This window comes from Xenopus laevis, chromosome 3S (genome assembly GCF_017654675.1).
Source record: "Xenopus laevis strain J_2021 chromosome 3S, Xenopus_laevis_v10.1, whole genome shotgun sequence".
Taxonomy (NCBI): Eukaryota; Metazoa; Chordata; class Amphibia; order Anura; family Pipidae; genus Xenopus; species Xenopus laevis.
In genome coordinates this window covers 12,658,387-12,676,578 of record NC_054376.1, presented here as the reverse complement: position 1 = coordinate 12,676,578, position 18,192 = coordinate 12,658,387, and the positions used below count along the sequence as shown (strand labels likewise).

The following is an 18,192-nucleotide window of genomic DNA, read 5'->3' as shown; positions in this document are numbered from 1 at the left end:
TTATTCGGCAGAATGCTTTACCATACCTGAGTAAACAGCTCTAGAAGCTCTCGGTTTGTTTAGGATAGCAGCTGCCATGTTGGCTTGCTGTGACATCACTTCCTGCCCGAGTCTTTCCCTGCTCACTCATAGCTCAGATTACAGCAGGAAGGGGGGGAAAGGAGCAAACTGAGCATGCTCAAGCCCTAGCCCTGGAGGTTTATGCTGAAAATAGGAAGTCTGATACAGAAGCCCATGTATACACAATATTTTGACAGAGGACTCAGAACAGCATTACGTTAAGGGTTTACTGATGTATTTATATAGACCATTCTAATAAAACATACTTAATTTTACCCTTTCCTTCTCCTTTAAGTGCATACTAAAAGCATTTCCATGCCACCACGTTCCTCAGGATTATAGCAGAACAGCCATGCTGTTCACCGGCAACTAAAGTTATTTTCTATTGGCCCGTCCAGCATCGACTCTACCAGAATCAGTTGCAATGGCCGAATTTATACTGCCTCGCTTATTCCACAAAGGGAAAGAAAAGCCTGCTGGGCCAACATTTCAATTATTAAATGTGCGGTAACATTTCTTTTGTGCAGAGATGCAGCATTCTTTTTTTGTTAATCGCCGCAGTAATATTTAGAAAGGACACTTGTAAAACCAAACCTAAGGAAAAGAATAAAAAAAACAAACCACTGTATTCGTAAAGGGCGATAATGCTGGTTAAAAACGAATTGAGTCAAGACGTGGTACATGATATAATAGGGTATAGATACACAAGGGCAGCTTTAGACATTTTAATGTCAACTATGGAACTTTAACCAAAAGCTTACTGCCTTGTGCACACCGATGTGCATAGAACATAAGGCATTTTAAAGTGTTTCCTGCCAAGTTTAGTGACACGCCACAGTGAGAAGCAGAGACCCCCCCCCCTCCTAATATGCTCCAGGCACTGACTAAGAAAATAGAAAGATAAAGCAGCATCGCAGCTTGCGTTCCAGCCTCGCCGACATGGTGGAGATTTTTGGTCCAAACAATGATGGTTTTTTTTTTTCACTTTTTCTTTTTATAAAAATGTACTAACATATTTGAAAATATTAGCTAAATAAGAGAAAAAGAAATTATCCGCCCCAATATCAATGATTGCCAAGCAACTCATCCAAGTCATTCATCCACTCTTCGGAAGTCCTGTTTTTCAGTAAAGAGTCCAACAGGTCAGCATCACCAGACAAATTCTGTAGCCCGCTACTGCCGGGTTGATTGCTATAGCCGAAAGGCAAGTCCTGACTGGCTGATCTCACCTGATAATTCTGATTACAGTGGAGTCCGGCTCTATTAGTCATCTGCTGGCCAGTATTCTGGCTGAATGCCGTTATATCTGCCACAGTCTGGTTCATCACTGGTAGGACCTGCTGATTGGGTGGTGGTTGCTGACTTGCAGGGTTTGTCCTTTGCTGGGATGCCATGTACGGCATCATCTGACCAGTAACAGACTGGTTTATTGATGTCATGGGTCGACTGGTTGCAAGACCAACCTGTGGCATGCCTTGGCCAAACTGTTGGTTGCCCAATTTGTGGTGAGTCTGCTGGAGATGAAAAGAGGCACTGGCTGCACTAAATGCACCCAAACCACCATTTCCTTGGGGTTGACTGTTTATGTTCTGCATGCCTTGGTTTGGCCATGTAGGGTTCTGTGAAGACATGGCAGAAGGCATTCTTGGAATCTGGGCCTTTGTCACGGCAGTATTAATACCCAGTTTGTTGTGCTGTTGTGGTAACCCAGAGTTTACCATAGGATTCGGTCCATAGCCAGCAGGGTGAGGATTACTTGCCTGTCTCTGTATCTGCGGTTGACCATTGGGTATGTTATTTTGCGTTGCATGATTACCTATTATCTGCGAGAGACCAGATCCCATGTTGTACATACCACCACGCTGCACAGTCTGGAGACTGGGGTACTGGGAAACAGAACGGTCTTGAGAGTTGGAACCGGATGTTAATGGTGGAACAGTTGTGTGACCTCCTCCCATCTGCATCATTTGTTGCGTCTGAGAAAAAATCCGAGGGGTGCCAGAGGTGGGCTGTGAAATATTATTCACTCCAGGAATAACGGTCGAGGATCCTAGAAGAAAATGGAGAACATCTAAATATCTCGATGGAAGTTAATGCTTTGTATTAAATTATGCAACCCTAAAATGATGTGAAGAGGAATACACCAAGGGTCATTATTAGACACCTGCAGCATTGATGACTGGTTTTAAGATCTAAGCGATTAGTAGGTGTCTACATGTGTTATGATATCACCTTTTAGAGGTCCATAGATTATTCTACGAGCAAAATATTCCGTCAATTTAAACTAGTACTAAAATATCACAGTTAACCAGAACTGTGCGTTTTGCATATTCAAACCTCCTCTTAAAGGAGAAGGAAAGGCATCGTACACTTGGGGGTGCCAATTGTTAGGCACCCCCAAGTGATTGTACTGACTTACCTGAAACCCTGGGTTGGTGCTCCTATCAGCAGAAAACTGCACCAGCCCGGGGTTATACCAGTGAGCACCATGGAGCAATTATCTTCCGGCTTCTTCTTTCTTCAAATTTCCCAGGGCAGACGCATGCACAGTAGAACGAAATAGCCGACATTTTAGTTAAAATTTGGCTTTTCGATCTAATGTGCATGCGCAGCCGCACGAAGAAAGAGGAAGCCGGAAGAAGATCGCTCCGTGGTGCTCACTGGTATATCCCAGGGCCGGTGCAGTTTTCTGCTGATAGGAGCACCAGCCTGGGGTTTCAGGTAAGTCAGTACAATCACTTGGGGGTGCCTAACATTTGGCACCCCCAAATATGGATGCCACGAATACTCTATTTTGGATTCGGCCGAACCCACGAATCCTTCCCGAAAGATTTGGCAGAATACGGAACTGAATCCTAATTTGCATATGCAAATTAAGGGTGCAAAGGGGAAAAAATGTTTTACTTCCTTGTTTTGTGACAAAAAGTCACGCCATTTCCCTCCCCACTCCTAATTTGCATATGCAAATAAGGATTCAGTTCAGCCAGGCAGAATGATTTGGCCAAATCTAGCTGAAAAAGGCCGAATCCCGAACCGGTGCATCCCTACCCCCAAGTGTACGATACCTTTGCTTCTCCTTTAACAAGGCTATCAATGTGCAAAATACTGCCATAACAGTCAACTAACTAGTTTCCACACTCACCAGTACAGTAAATAAGCATTCTATTTAAAGCTACCTCTAAGCAGCCATAGTTACTACTGCTTTGGAAGCCTAAGTGGTAAATAACTTTTTAAGCTGCTTGCACGAATACATGGGATGGCAAATAAACGCCTTGGAAATAAGAACAAAGAAGTCTTAAATAATGAGGTTGCATCACATCGACCAAAAAATGGCAGTGTTGGTAGTTTTGATCTGTGTGCAAAGTTATATATTAAGATGAATAATTTTTTAAGCAATCCATTTATATAATTTCTTTCTAGTTCTGCTGTCCCTTCAATACCTGGGAATGGCCCAACAGCCTGCTGAGGGTAAGAATTCTGTGACTGATCCTGGTACTGTGGTGGAGGTCTAGTCAGATGTCGTTGGAGCTGTTCCTGTTGGTGGCGCTGTTTCTCCTGTGAAAAGATGAAGCTCATTATAAATTTCAATGAATTTACACCATGCAGTTTCTTATTATGCCGCACTATTTCTAGGATCCTCGGTTCTGGCTTTTCTCCTGCCATGGATAAACATATATGATCTTGATATCAATAAATAACCTGTCTCTCTCTCTCCACAATTATATTCTAATCTTGAGTTATTGACTGGGTTCAGTCACCCCTCCAGTTAAATCTTCAATAACGGATATCAGTTGCCACTTCTCAAGTAGGAGTCATATTGGCTCCATATCTCCACTCTGAAAGCTGTAGTGCTCAGCACAGGCTCTTAATGGAAGAAAATCCGATTACAGATTTACCCAGTGCGGAGAATGAATCCTGCTGCTACAGGCACTTTTTATATGTAAGTCTACAGTTATCTGCTTTTCCTGATTTTGCAACCATGCCCATATTTCAATGCTTTGCTTCAGCCATTTTTGTCCCTCTTATTTACTAAGAGCTAGGGCCAGATGATCCTTATGAAAGCGGATTCTCCAAAGTTATAGAATCACCTGGCCTGCTGCTCCCCTCATCTTTCTAACTGCAGGCAGATTTGGTGTGAAATGCAAAGTCACATTTCGGAGCAAAATCCGATGCATCAGCCTGCAACCAAGCAGATTAAATCCTTCCAGGTGCAGGCAGAGCATGAGCGAAAGAGCACTGGGGCAGCGGATTCTCGGCCAGCGGAGAAAAAGGGAGAGGGTGATATCATTCAAACTTGCAGTGCAGCAGTAAAGAGTAACTGAGGTTTATTAGAGCACAAGTCACATGACTGAGGGCATCTTGGAAACTGACATTATGTCTAGTTCTAGGTCTGTTTGCTCTTTTGAAAAACAGATTTCAGTGCAGAATTCACAACCTAAACTCATTTAACCCACTCTGTAGCATAACTCTGTTATTTGTCTCAAAAGTGTAAACTCATTTAATCAGTCAGTGACTATTCAGTTTACATTTTCATTTCTTACGAGCTGGTGAGAGCAGAAGTTCTCTTTTCTGAGATCTCTCACTGGTCATTCTTATATTACCAAATCCATGTGCCTTGTAGTATGCCCACCCAACATGTAACACTGTTATACACAATCTTTTTATATCCAGGGACTTTGTTTCAAGGCATCACTGAACCATGAATTCTTTGGTGTTATCAACCTCCCTGAGCTACTTCTCAATTTCTAGATGATTTCTCATCTTGGCTCCAAATCATTTTCCCACCAGTCTGACCACCAAGTAGTCATGGAAGTTGTCAGGAGACAACTCCGATGTGGCATTATATGCATTTATATCCTTCACTTGTCTAATAAACATGGGCAAAACTAAACTAGTTATATTTCCATATTCCACTGCTGTTTTGACATTACTATCAGTGTTACACAAGGCCCATGCTTAAAGGTTTGTTAGCCTTTAAATTACGTTTTAGTATGACGCAGAGAATGACAGACAATTTGCAATTGGTTTGCACTTATTTGCGGCTTTTGAGCTTTTTATTTAACAGCTGTCCAGTTTGCACTTTCAGCAATTTGGTTGCTAGGGTCCCAATTTCCGTAGCAACCATGCGCCTATTTGAATAAGAGACTGGGTTTCTATTTTTCACTTTGCACTTGCCATTACTATCCTAACCAACAGGAACTCTACAGCCATGCTGGTTATCCTTAAGTGTTTGTAACACAAAACGTGTAAGGCAGAGGACGCAAAAAATCTTTTTTACTGGATTTCAACTGTTTGATGGAAGATTGCCTTTATTTGAGTGCCTGCTAATGTGGTGAGTAAATATTCTACTTTATGGAGACCCCCTTTTTCATCTAATCACAATATGCTTAATGTTGGTCTCATTTACTCTCCCTCTTAGATTGTAAAGAATATATATTTACATCTTGTATCACTTTAGGGTGGTGGCACACGAGGCTACTGAGGGAGATAAGTCCCCCTAAATGCCTTCCCGCTGGCTAGAATGTAAATCGACGGCAGGATGGCAATCGGTGGGCTTAAGTTTTCCGAAATCGCCCAAAGTTGCCTCACGAGGAAACTTTGGCGACTTTGGAAACTAATCGTTCCAAGTACCATCACGACGGCGATTTACATTCTAGCTGGCGGGAGGTAATTCGGGAAGATTGGTTGCCCGAAGAATAGGCAATTTGTCGCTCGGCGACTAATCTCCCCGAGTAGCCACGTCTGCCAGCACCCTAAGGGCAGAGACACGCTCAGATTCGGGGAGATTAGCCGCCCAGCGACAAATCTCCTCTTCTTCGGGACGACTAATCTCCCCGAACTGCCTCCCGCTGGCTAGAATATAAATCGCCTGGAGGGATGGCAATTGGTGCGCTTCGTTTTCCGAAGTCGCCTCATGAGGAAACCTTGGGCGACTTCAGAAAACGAAACGCTCCAAGTGCAATGCCAGTTGTGTGTCTCTGCCCTTACTCTGTACATAAATAAATGAGATTATAACACGAAGAAAGTACATGTGACTCGTAGGCCAAACACAGGGTGTTTGGATTATGGCAACTCGCTTGCAGAGTGGTGGTCAATACATGCCATGAGCTTAAAATTGCAAGAAAGGTTAGAAAAGCTTAATGAAAGACTGGAGGAAAAAACAAAAAACAAAGTAAGATGCAAAGTTTACAGGTCACATTGTGGAAGAATTCTCACTACAACCACAAAGCGGTAATAACAAAATAATGGACTGTACCTGTTCCGCAAGGAGATGCTGCTGCCTTTGTGCCATCTGAATTTGCTGCTTATGCTGCTCCAAAAGAAGCTGTTTCTGCTCTCTTTGCTTCTGCTGCTCCAAAAGGAGCTGCTGTTTCATTACGGCCTGTTGCTGACCACTTACGTATGCAGCATTATTGTGATTCCCTGCCATAGAGGCTACTGGCGGTTGTGCAACCACTCCAGGCCCTGCCACAGATACGGGGGCACGGGGTACACTTGAAGTTATGTTAAGGTCCTGTAGAAAAGAAAAAAAAAGCAAATTAAAAAAAAAAAAAATGTGACAAATCAAAACCAAAATGGAGACTGACAATCTAACAGTGCTCTCCCCCAGGACATAACCTGAACACACGTTTCATTATATCAGTATGGAATCACTTGCTTTGAAATTAAGTAGACCAGAGCTTTGCACTGCTTTTATGCCTATTTAAAAGACAATTTACTATGCTAAATACTGAATTAATCATTAACACGTTGATGATTCACGTAGGAACTAAGCTGTCTATACATTGTACTTTCCACATAGATTTTCTGGAATAATAGCAATAAATGTTGGTGCTCGCATCACTCAAACCTTGTGTAAAATGCTATGAAACTGCTCAGTATTTTTTTTTACTGTTTTGGAAGACTCAAGTGCTTTACTTAATAAATAAATTTAAAAAAAACAAAAGGGAAGGAAGAAGAGGTTTGTTGTGATATTCATTGCAGCAAATAACTCAAAATTAACTCTACTAAAAAAATAATTTAAACATTAAATAAACCCAATAAAGATTAATAGTATGTTAGTTGGGATAAAGTACAAGGTACTGTTATTATTAGATAGAAAAAGGAAATTTTTAAAAAATTTAGATTTGCATAAAATTCTGTAATTCTGAGCTTTCTGGATAACGGATCCTATACCTGTATAATGATCCTAATGTAGGACTTGAAATTATCACTTCATTAAAAAAAAAAAAAAAAAAAAAAAGCCTGTGGATCCCTTGGGCAGATTTCCAGCCCTCCAAAAAAATCACCTGTGAATATCTCTGTCGCTTATTTTAGCGGTGTCCAACCAATTAAAAACTACTGGTGTGGACACTAATTTACATAAAAATTAAAAGAGAAGGTATAGTCTTTAAAAGTCAGCCAGTAAATGAGCATATAATCTGTGCAAATAATTTTTGTTTTCCTGCTTTTTTTCAATTTGAATTGAAAGGCATCTTACAGGCAGCTTCCAGCATCAGAACAGCACATTGATTCCTTATTAACAAATGGTGCTATTGTTTAGAAGTCTAATTGAAAGGCCCAAAATAAATTGTTTAACCTACACGATTGCAAGTTGCAATGATATCATTCCAACTTGCAGTACAGCAGTAAAGAGTGTCTGAAGTTTATCAGAGCACAAGTCGCATGACTGGGGGCAGCTGGGAAACGGACAATATGTCTAGCCCCATGTCAGATCTCAAAATTAAATCTGTTTGCTCTTTTGAGAAATGGATTTCAGTGCAGAATTCTGCTGGAGCAGAGCGATTAACTGAGGCTTTTTCCATGACAGGATCGTTTTAAGTCTACTAGAAAATCAAGTAAATATTAAAAAAAAAAAAAAAAAATAATAGACTGGTTTTACTTCCAATAAGGATTCATTATTTCTTGGTTTGGATGACGTACAAGGTACTGTTTTATTAATAAGGAAATAATTTTAAAAAAAATTGGGATTATTTGGATAAAATGGAATCCATGGAAAATGGCCATTACGTAATTCGGAGCTTTCCAGATAATGGATCCCATATCTTTATTAACAAAAAACAGTAAACGTTAAGGTTAAATGGGGCTTGCAGCAAAAACAAATCTAATGAAACTTACCTGGCCGTGTGACACTAAAGGCCTGTATTGCATTCCAGCCTTTCGTTTTAGAAGAAACATAGACTTCTGTTCCTCCGACATGTGTGACAATTGTTGCTGTTGACGCTGTGGATATGGTAACATGCCTGGTTTATTCTGGTTCTGGTTCACGACGCCAGGTCCCCGCTGAGTCTCAAAATGGGAAAGGGGTATTGTATTGCCATAGTCCAGCATGGCATTTGGGGCCGCAGCAGGATTAGCGTTTAAGTTGTTTGCAGGCTTCTGGCCAATCATATTTACACGATTTGGCTGCATGTAATTTGCTCCACCACGAGGGGAACTCTTGTTTAGGTTAGACATCATCATTTTCTGATTGGTAAAGTCTTGTGAGTAAACAGAAGGGCTCGTTGGCTTTTCCATAGTGTATGAAACTCCTAAAGGACTCTGTGATGACCTGGACTGGGGCCAGTTGGGCATTTGATTAGTCTGGTGAACCGGCTGATTCTGTAACAACTGATCTCGTTTCTGCTTGGCTGCAATCTGCTGAAGCTGTTGGGCGGACGACATCTCTTTGGCAGTTGGATTACCCTGCAAAGGCATTAACACGTTGGGTAAAGATCTCTGCACATTTGGTGGCTGGTTTGAGGATTGCATCAAAGCCTGGTTAGAGGACTCAGTCACTGCCTGACCAGCTGACTGGAACACAGTCTGAGAACTACAAACACCTGGAGATGCACTGCTGGCAGGTGCCGATGGAGCACCAACAAAAGGGCCAGATGATGCTGATCTACATTGTGGTGATCCATGGGACTCATGATCAAATGCGGCTGGAGAAAACTCGGTCTTTATGTGGATATCTTGAGCCAGAGGAGTTTGCGTTGCAGAGTTTGAAGCATCTATATCTTTTTTGTCTTCAAAATCGTCATTGAAAAGGTCCTTCATATCTTCATCTGGTACAGATTTGTTAAGTTCTTCTATGAGCTCCTTCCATTCCTGCTCATTTAAGTTAAGGTCTGGCATCAGGTTGTTTTGAGATATAGAACCACCCACTCCAGACAGCATACAAGGTAGATCATCTATCGGTTCTTGTTTCATCTCTTTGCTTAAACAAAGAGAGAAGTCATCCGCATCTCCATTACCGTTAAGCTGCAGACCACCGTCTGAAAGACACTTTTTAGTGTGGCCATCTAGTCCAATCGAGTGATTCCCATTTAAATGCAACGAGTCTCCATTGGGAGGTTTGTGATCCAGCTGATTTAGGGGAGAAACAGGAGGCATCCCATTTGATGAACCAATAACACCGCCAAGTGCATCGTCGTGTCTCAATTTCTTAGGCACAGAAAACATGTCTCCATATCCATTCTGCTGATCCCCATTTTGTGGGGAAGCTGCATTATCCAGCTTTCTTTTAACAGTTTCATGGAGCTGCTGAAAGAAAAAGAACATTTAAATTAACCAAAATTAACGTTACTAAGCCTTATATATTACTTTATATGGATGCACCAAATCCTTTCTTGCCTGGCCAAGCCAAATCTGACCCCACATTAGAGGACTTTAGACCACTGGACAAATGAAGATATCTTTACTTTTTTGTATGCTGAATATTTTCTTTTTTATGATTTTTTTGCTAATTTGGGTGGTGGGTTGGAGTGTTCGGTTTTCAGCCAAATCCTAAAATTATGGATTTGATGCATCCAAAATTATTTAAATCATTAACATGGAACAGTCTAAGATTAACTTTTGTACTGCATTCATCAAAAGTGATATGGACAGAGGTCAATATTTAGCAGGGACATGTCAGTATGAATTATCATAAATGCTTTCTTTACTATTGTAAGGGCCCGAAGGCACAGTTGGAGTGCGGACCAAGGAGGAGGCAGTTCAAGCAAACAAAGTTCAAGGTACAAGAGGGTTCGGCAATAGAATGGTCAGAGTTCAGGCAAGGGGTCAATCCAGGCAGAATAGGGTCAAAACGGTTAATCAGGCAAAGGTCGGTACACAGGAATCAATAACAATAATAGAGTCACACCAAGGAATGCACAAAGTGAAACCTATACACTGTTGCAGTGTTCAAACTCCTTTAAATAGGCCTGTTTTGGCGCCAAAAGCTGGACGTCATGACGTTGACGCTGGCGTTCAGACGCCGGTGCCTGTTCTGACCCATCGGCGGACGAGAAGCCGCTGGCGTCACAGCGCTGCGATCAGCAGGATCCACGTGGCGGAACAGGGCGCTGCCATCTTGGACCAAAGCATGGTGGTGAGTAACGATTTCTTTTACAGTTTTATGCTAAAAAACACTCTACAATAGATGGGAAACTTTACCACCCACGAGCAACAAGGAGCTTGACAATAACGGTCCCTCTGCATTTATTTGAATTGCCACATGTATAGATATTTGTATTGAGCCTAAAACACAGATGGAGACATTTTGTGCAATATTACCCGGGATAGCTACACGTGAAGAGTATTACATGCAGCAATTCAAATGAAAACAGAGAAGCAGGATATGCTAGGGAGCTTTATTACCAGCAGGAGAGGAGATTTCTATAGGGGATTAATATGCCCCATCTCAGGAGAGTAAAGGTGGCTTCCGATGGGGCTCCCCAATCGATTTCTGTCCAAAAATCGGCCCGATATTGATCAGGGAGGTTTGATTTTTCTATGTGAACGAGGACTGTATTGTTGATATGGTCCTCGCCCTGTCGGCACCCATTTTCTTCATTATAATCCGATCATTTGGGCCTACAATCGGTTTAAAGCAATATCGCCCTGCCGCTGGTGGGCACAGAGGATCCATTATGTTTGGCGACCTTCGCTAAACAAGCGGATCTTATCATGTATGCCATAGATTGGCAGATTAAAGATGCCGATATCGGTCCTTCAGACTGATTTGGCAGCATATCTGCTCGTTTATGGGGGCTTCTGACAGGTCTCCCCAATCAATATCAGGCCAAAAACCAGCCTGATATCGATCGGGCAGGTTTGATTTTTCCTGCAATCGAGGACCACATCATATATGTTGATGCGGTCCTTCAACCCGTCGGCACCAAGTTCCTTCGTTGTAATGCAAGTGTTTGGCGAGGATGACAAACAAGTGGACCTTAACCCAATATGCCCACCAAAGGCCGTGTGATATTGGGTTAAGATCCACTTGTTTGGCAACCTCGCCAAACGAGCGGATCTTATGTATGGCCACCTTTAGTTTCCTTCAATTAAACTGGGCTGGGGCCAGTGGGATCGTTTCGAAACCTGGAGCACAAGTGAAAACAGTAGCCCAGTCTATTGGCAGAGTCTTCTATTGGCAGCCTGGTCGCGTACAAAGCAGCCTGATGTTACAACATCTTCCAATCAATCACTTTTGTAGAGCTACGGATTAAATCCAGAATATAAAATGTAAAACAAAGAAAGTAGTGGCATAATACAGACATATAGTGCCATGAATTGCATCTGTTTCAGCCTGAGAACCACCAAGTGATAATTTTCATAATTAAACCCTAGAGGGCAGCAAGTGTTAATAGTTTAAAGGGGTTGTTCACTTATAACACTTTTCAGTACAGATGGTTTAAGTTCACCAGAAATAAAGACTCTTTTCAATTACTTTCAACTGCTCTACTTGTTTCATGTTTGGCCTTCTTCAGTGTTTCTAAAGCATCACTGGGAGAGGGGTCGCCACTCTGTAACAGTTGTAAATGGATATTCTAGTTGATACATTTGTTATCTTTGTCCATGCTGAGCAGAATCCCTGAGTTTCATTAAAGACAGCTGTTAGGGTAAGGGCACATGCTAAAATTCGGGGAGATTTAGTCACCCGGCGACAAATCTCTTCTTCGGGCGACTAATCCCCCCAAAAACCCTCCCGCCAGCAAGAATCTAAATCGCTGACGGGATGGCACTTAGATTTCGTTTTCCGAAGTTGCCTCACGAGGAAACTTGGGGCGGCTTGGAAGGAGAACAACCCCTTTAGCTTGGCAAATATTGGTAAAGTTCGAGGTGGCGGAAATGCACACATTACTAAAATATGCTCCACTGGGTTGGCAGATAAATCCCATTGTGGTTATGGTGACTTTAAAGGAGAAGGACAGTTGCATTGCACTTGGGGGTGCAATACAAATGTTAAGGTGACCATACACAGGGAGGTCCACTCGTTTGGTGACATTAAAGTGGGCAATATCGGGCTGCTCCGATAGTGGGCACGGAGGCAAAACGGGCAGTCGGATCGCATCAACGAAAAGATGCTGCCGCGATCTGATGGGATTTTCAAACCTGCCCAATCGCCATCTGCCCGACTTTAGGCCAGATATCGATTGTGAAAACCCGTCGGGGTCTCTACACACGGGTAGCTAAGCTGCCAACTTAGTCTGTATGGGGGCCTTTAGGCACCCCCATGTGATTGTATTTACTTACCACACACCCCGGGCCGGTGCTCCTATTAGCAGAAAACTGCACCGATCCGGGGGTTATACCAGCGAGCAGCACGGATCAATCGGCTTCCTGCGACTTCTTTCTTTTCTGAAAAAGTCGCCATTTCTACTGCTCATGCACCTGCTCCAGGAAATTTGAAGAAAGAAGAAGCCTGAAGAGATGGCTCTGTGGTGCTCGCTGGAACAACCCCAGGCCAGTGACGTTTTTTGCCGATAAGTGCACCGGCCCAGGGTTTCAGCTAAGTCAATACAATCACTTGGGGTGCCCAACACTTGGCACCCCCAATTGGGATACGGCTTTCCTTCTCCTTTATGGCTCATGTGACACTAGTTTTCCCCCCCTTTAGCCTGGGCCCCTCTTGCCACTGCTTTGGGTGCACCCAGAACTACAGGTCTAAGGAAAATTACAGTTTGCTCATAATCATCCTGCATTTGCAATTAAAGAGTATTTTTACTGAGAAAGCTAGAAAAAAAAGGGGTAAAGGTTGCACCAATCCAGTAACCCACATAAGATCCACTTGTCTATAACCCAGTAATGCACACGAGTACTGTACTACAACCCCCCCCCAAAGAATAAAGACACATTGCAGTTTAATACCCTACAAGGTGGTTACACAGATTCGAAAGGGATCTTCCACTACTGACCAAGCACATCATCAGAAATCTTATCTGAATTCAAGGATTTGGAGGTATTTATAACCCAATGAAACCTATTCTGAGAACTAAAACTCAATATATTCAGGTGTGTAACTACAGAGGGAGGCTAGGAAGCCTTAATCAATGAGCCATTTCAATACATATTGGTAAGACAGAGCAACCACTGGGTATTTGGGGGGCACTAAAATGTATTGGGCCCCAATAACATCTACTTACGCCACTGAATACATTAAATAAGAACCTTACAGAGCTAAGCAAGATACCTTATGTATCCCTTTTCGCTATGCTCATAGAATATTTACAAAACACATTCATGCTGCTTCCCTTCTATGCAGTGTGGCCCCAGGCTCCTTTGTACAAGGCAGAATGTGCCTAATGAGCAGTGACCCCCCAGGCTTGTGGAAACTAGTTGTACAGCACAAGACAATCCGTCTACCTTGTTACAGGCCAAAGTTCTCCAATTACAGAGCAAACAAGAGAAGTACCATAAACAGCCCTGCCTATCACTCATGCTACTGCTGCTACAAGCTTTCCATCTAAGTCTATCACTAAACCAGAGGCTGGTGAAAAGAGTGTATATTAGTGTATATTAAACAAAGGCATGGAATCTTATCATGCAGAATGCTTGGACCCCGCTTTCCAGATAAGGACTTCTACCATAATGACCTTAGCACTACCAAAAACATTGAATAAACCTAATAGGATTGTTTTCTTACCAATATCAATTTAACTTACTAAGAAAATACATGTTTAAAAATCTATTGTGTCATTCATTGCTCTCAAAAGAACTCTCACATAAACTAGGACATATATTGCCAAGAAATGACTTGTTCTAGACCAGTGATCCCCAACCAGTGGCTCATGAGCAACATGCTGGTCACCAACCCTTGGATGTTGCTCCCAGTGGCCTCAAAGCAGGTGTTTATTTCTGAATTCCTGGTTTGGAGGCAAGTTTTTGTTGTATAATAAGCAAGTGTTCCACCAAACAGAGTCTCCTGTAGCCTGTCAGTCCACTTACTGTGCACCACCACGAAATGTTTTTATGCTTATGTTGCTTCCCTGCTCTTTTTATATCTGAATTTGGCTCATGGTTAAAAAGGTTTGGGGACCCCCATTCTAAATTAACAGATGGAAACTTTAAATGTATTAAAAAAAATCATTTTTTAATTTTAATCACATTCATGTGACCAAAACCATAATAAGGGTGTATTTTTCCATCGACTTCAGAATCAATCATAGATTATTAACCAGAGATAACTCAATAGGAGGAGTTGATCTGCCCAGCTGTTATACCTATTACCAACCTTCTCTCCTCAATAGAATTACCGTATTGTTTGGTCCCACCATGCAGAACAGAAATCATGGCTACACATCAAACAATCCACAGTCACACCTTGTTCACAATTCCATCCCCTCGTTATTTACACTGGGGATACTTTATTTACATCTGGAATATATGCCTCCAGAAATGCAAACAAACTAAAATATCCCTTTTCATTACAGCCCCTTATCAATAACTATCCTTCCCAGTGGGTTGAAATGAAAACTACTTTACCAAATGGCTCATAAAAGACAATCTTCGACCAGCATCCGCCCGAACCCGACTTCCTTTTATAGACCTGCGGGGACCTGCCCCACTGATGACGCCACAATAGGGGCAGGGCGAGAGGTGCACATCTATAAAAGTTCAACCCAAAAGTCGTAAGCCAGCATTTGGAAGGTCTTGGTGGGCACAGCAGTCAGAAGAGCTCAACCCACCCCCGGAAAGGGGGGGTGCGAGGTCGGCCAGAACCCACCCTACCCGCAGGTTTCGGGCCGACCTGCACATCACTACTGCAGATGTAGCACTTTTTGGAAAACAGACACCTTAAAAAGAAGGACAGCCTCAAACCTCTAACCCACTTAGACCATCTACGCTTCGCCCAAATTTCTCACTTTCCCACAGCCTAGGGGGACCCAACACTTTTGGAGTGCATAATGTTTGAAACCCTTTGCTCCTCAGAGATATCCACTAGACATACAGTCTCTGCGCACAATCCCCCACTTCCAAAGTGTCTAAACTTACTTGGATACTTTTCACTTTCTAATGCAAGAAGAGAAACAAGTTTGAAAACTGCTTCAAAAACTTTTCAAAAGCTCCCGTTATCACCATATTCAAGAGAAACTATAAAATACTCACAAGGAGGTATTACACCCCTTCAAAGTTAAAACTCTTATACAAAAATTGTAATGGCCAATGTTGGAGATGCAGTAGAGATGTGGGAACCATGCTTCATACGTTTTGGGACTGCCCACTGATTAAGCCCTTTTTGGAAGGCGTATGTATATATCAGGCCAAGTAACAGGAGACTACTACTATGGATACAGCATTTGTATTACTATATAATGACGATATCCCAGTTCCTTCCTTTGTACATAGTACCTTGCACCATTTGTTAAAATGGCTGATTAGCACGGTAACCCATAGCGTTCTATTTTGGAAAGCAAACATTCATAACATATGGAAGATAAAGTAGGAGTATATAAAACCCCTTCTCCACCCACATTGTCCCATGTGAATAGAAGCAGCCATATAGCATGTATAGCATAGTATGGGTTCATTTTAATATTTTTCTTTTTTGTTTGGTGTGCAAGCTGCTGTTCTAAGCACAGAACGTGGTACAAAATTCTCCCAATTTGTGTTCTTTCCCTTTGCAGCAAAGAGCTGCAAGCTTGTGTGTACTTGTCAGCCTATTATGTTCCCAAGCTCATGTTTCCAGCCTTCAAAGCGGTTACTAGCCCTGGCTTCATCTGCCCCTGGGGATATGGTGCATGGAGTGAATTTGAGCCACTTGCACGATTTACAGCTTACTGGGCAAAATAATGAAATTTGCCTCCTTAATTTAAAAAAGAAAAACAATTTAAAGCTGCAGTGTTCTAACAACTTCAGTTTGATACACGCTGAAAAGCTTGTATATTTTCTGATTTTCTGCAGAGTGGCAAGCCATCTAAAACTGGCCATAGACGTAAAGACCCGATCGTACGAATCGAGGATTCGTACAATTTTCGGACCGTGTGCGTAGAGTCCCGACATTTTTTTCGTCCAGCGGAGGTTGGTCGTATGATCGGACAGGTTAAAAGATTTCTGTCAGCTGCTGATAATTTCTCTGCATGTATTGCTGATTGTACGATGGGACTCTGTCACCAGCTTTGTCGGACATAACTTTCGTCATTTGCGGTCAGGGGCAGAACATGAGCTCATCTTTTACTACTTTTTTTTTTTAAAAAAAAATTTTTTTGGCTTTTACTACTTTATTTGATCTGAATGGTTAGTGGCAGGTCGGGAGATGGGGAAGTCCGATCATTCGAGGATTCGAACAATCGGATCTTTGCATCTATGGCCAGCTTTAGACCTAGAGTGCATGAGTCTGCTTTATGTGCAAGCAAAAAACAGCCTGATCTTCCTAGGGTTGCACCAAATCTACTATTTTGGATTTGGCCGAACCCCTGAATCCTTTGTGAAAGATTCGGCCAAATACCGAACCAAATCCTAGTTTGCATATGCAAATTATGGGTGGGAAGGGGGAAACATTATTTACTTCCTTGTTTTTGTAACACGTGATTTCCCTCCCCGTCCCTAATTCGCATATGCAAATTAGGATTCGGTTCTGCAGTCTGATTCGTCCGAATCCGAATCCTGCTGTAAAAGCCCGAATCCTGGATTCGGTGCATCCCTAGATCTGACCATTGCCTATAGAAATATTAATTTTGTGGTTATTTTCAACAGGAATATCCAACGTGCCACTCCTGTAAATCAAAGCAAGGGGCAGTAGGCAGAACAGGGGTGGTCACAGTTAACTTTAAGAGATACTGTCATGGGAAAAAATTTTAAATGAATAAAATGTTTGTCGCCCGGTGACAAATCTCCTTTTCTCCGGGGTGACTAATCTCCCCAAACTGCCTTCCAGCCTGCTAAAATGTAAATCTCCGGTGGGATGGCACTCGGAGCAATTTGTTTTTCTCCATGAGGCAACTTTGTGCGACTTCAGAATTGCGAAAAGTGCCATCCCGACAGCAATTTACATCATAGCCAGCGGGAAGGCAGTTCGGAGAGATTAGTCTCCCAGAAGAAGGAGATTTGTCGATGGGTGATTAATCTCCCTCAATCTGCCTGTGTGCCCTGACTGCTACATATAAAATGTAAACATACTAAGAACCTTCACACTGCTTTGTACAGTTAATTGAATAAACTGCCACTAATACTTATTCTTTTTCTTTTTAAAGCCAGCATAACCATTTAGATCCCATCAGTAAAATCTGGTCAGTAGATTCTACCACTAGTTCATAGTATCAGGACTGAAACTGCCGTCAATTGAGGATCTGGCAGCTTGAAAGAGAGAGACACACACAAACTGCAACTCCACCTCGCTCCAACAAAAAAAAAAATCCCAAACAAGTCTCCAAACCAGTAACACTTGTTTTACCAGTGGGCAGAAAGATGAGGGATCAGCTTTCTCAGGAAATGAAAAAAGTTGGAATTGTACACGAAAAAATGACCTGAAACTTGTTTCTCCCTCTCTGGATGGGGGAAAAAAATTCAATTTTCGAAGCCCCTAATCTGTTTTTGAAGTCCCTATTGAACACTGCCCATCAAACTGAAAGGAAGCTCATTATGTGTCTTAAAGGAACAGTTCAGCGTAAAAATAAAAATTAGATATGCTGTGCAAAATAGTTTTAATACAGTTAGCCAGTAATGTAATGTATAAAGGCTGGAGTGAGTGGATGTGTAACATAATAGCCACAACACTACTTCCTGCTTTTCAGCTCTCTAACTTGGAGTTAGTCAGCGACTTTAAGGGGGCCACATGGGACATAACTGTTCAGTGAGTTTATAATTGATCTTCAGCATTCAGTTCAGATTCAAAAGCAAGGGTTATGTCCCATGTGCCCCCCTCAAGTCACTGATTGGTTACTGCCT

The 18,192-nt window shown here is 42.2% G+C and overlaps 1 protein-coding gene across 2 annotated transcripts in view; it reads right to left on the bottom strand.

Annotated features, from left to right (window-relative positions):
• Positions 1 to 770: 770 nt before the first annotated feature.
• Positions 771 to 18,192, bottom strand: part of LOC108712615 (mastermind-like protein 1) — a 43,190-nt gene continuing 25,768 nt past the window's right edge. The window contains exons 2-5 of one of the 2 annotated variants that reach the window (XM_041588009.1): positions 8,179 to 9,582; positions 6,317 to 6,574; positions 3,501 to 3,615; positions 771 to 2,110 (exon numbers count right to left, since the gene is read on the bottom strand). In XM_041588009.1, the coding sequence (XP_041443943.1) occupies positions 1,125 to 2,110; positions 3,501 to 3,615; positions 6,317 to 6,574; positions 8,179 to 9,582 (2,763 nt within the window). In that variant the 3' untranslated portion in view covers positions 771 to 1,124. Of the gene's footprint in view, positions 2,111 to 3,500; positions 3,616 to 6,316; positions 6,575 to 8,178; positions 9,586 to 18,192 lie in introns of both variants that reach the window. The other variant, XM_041588008.1, reaches the window with a different exon arrangement.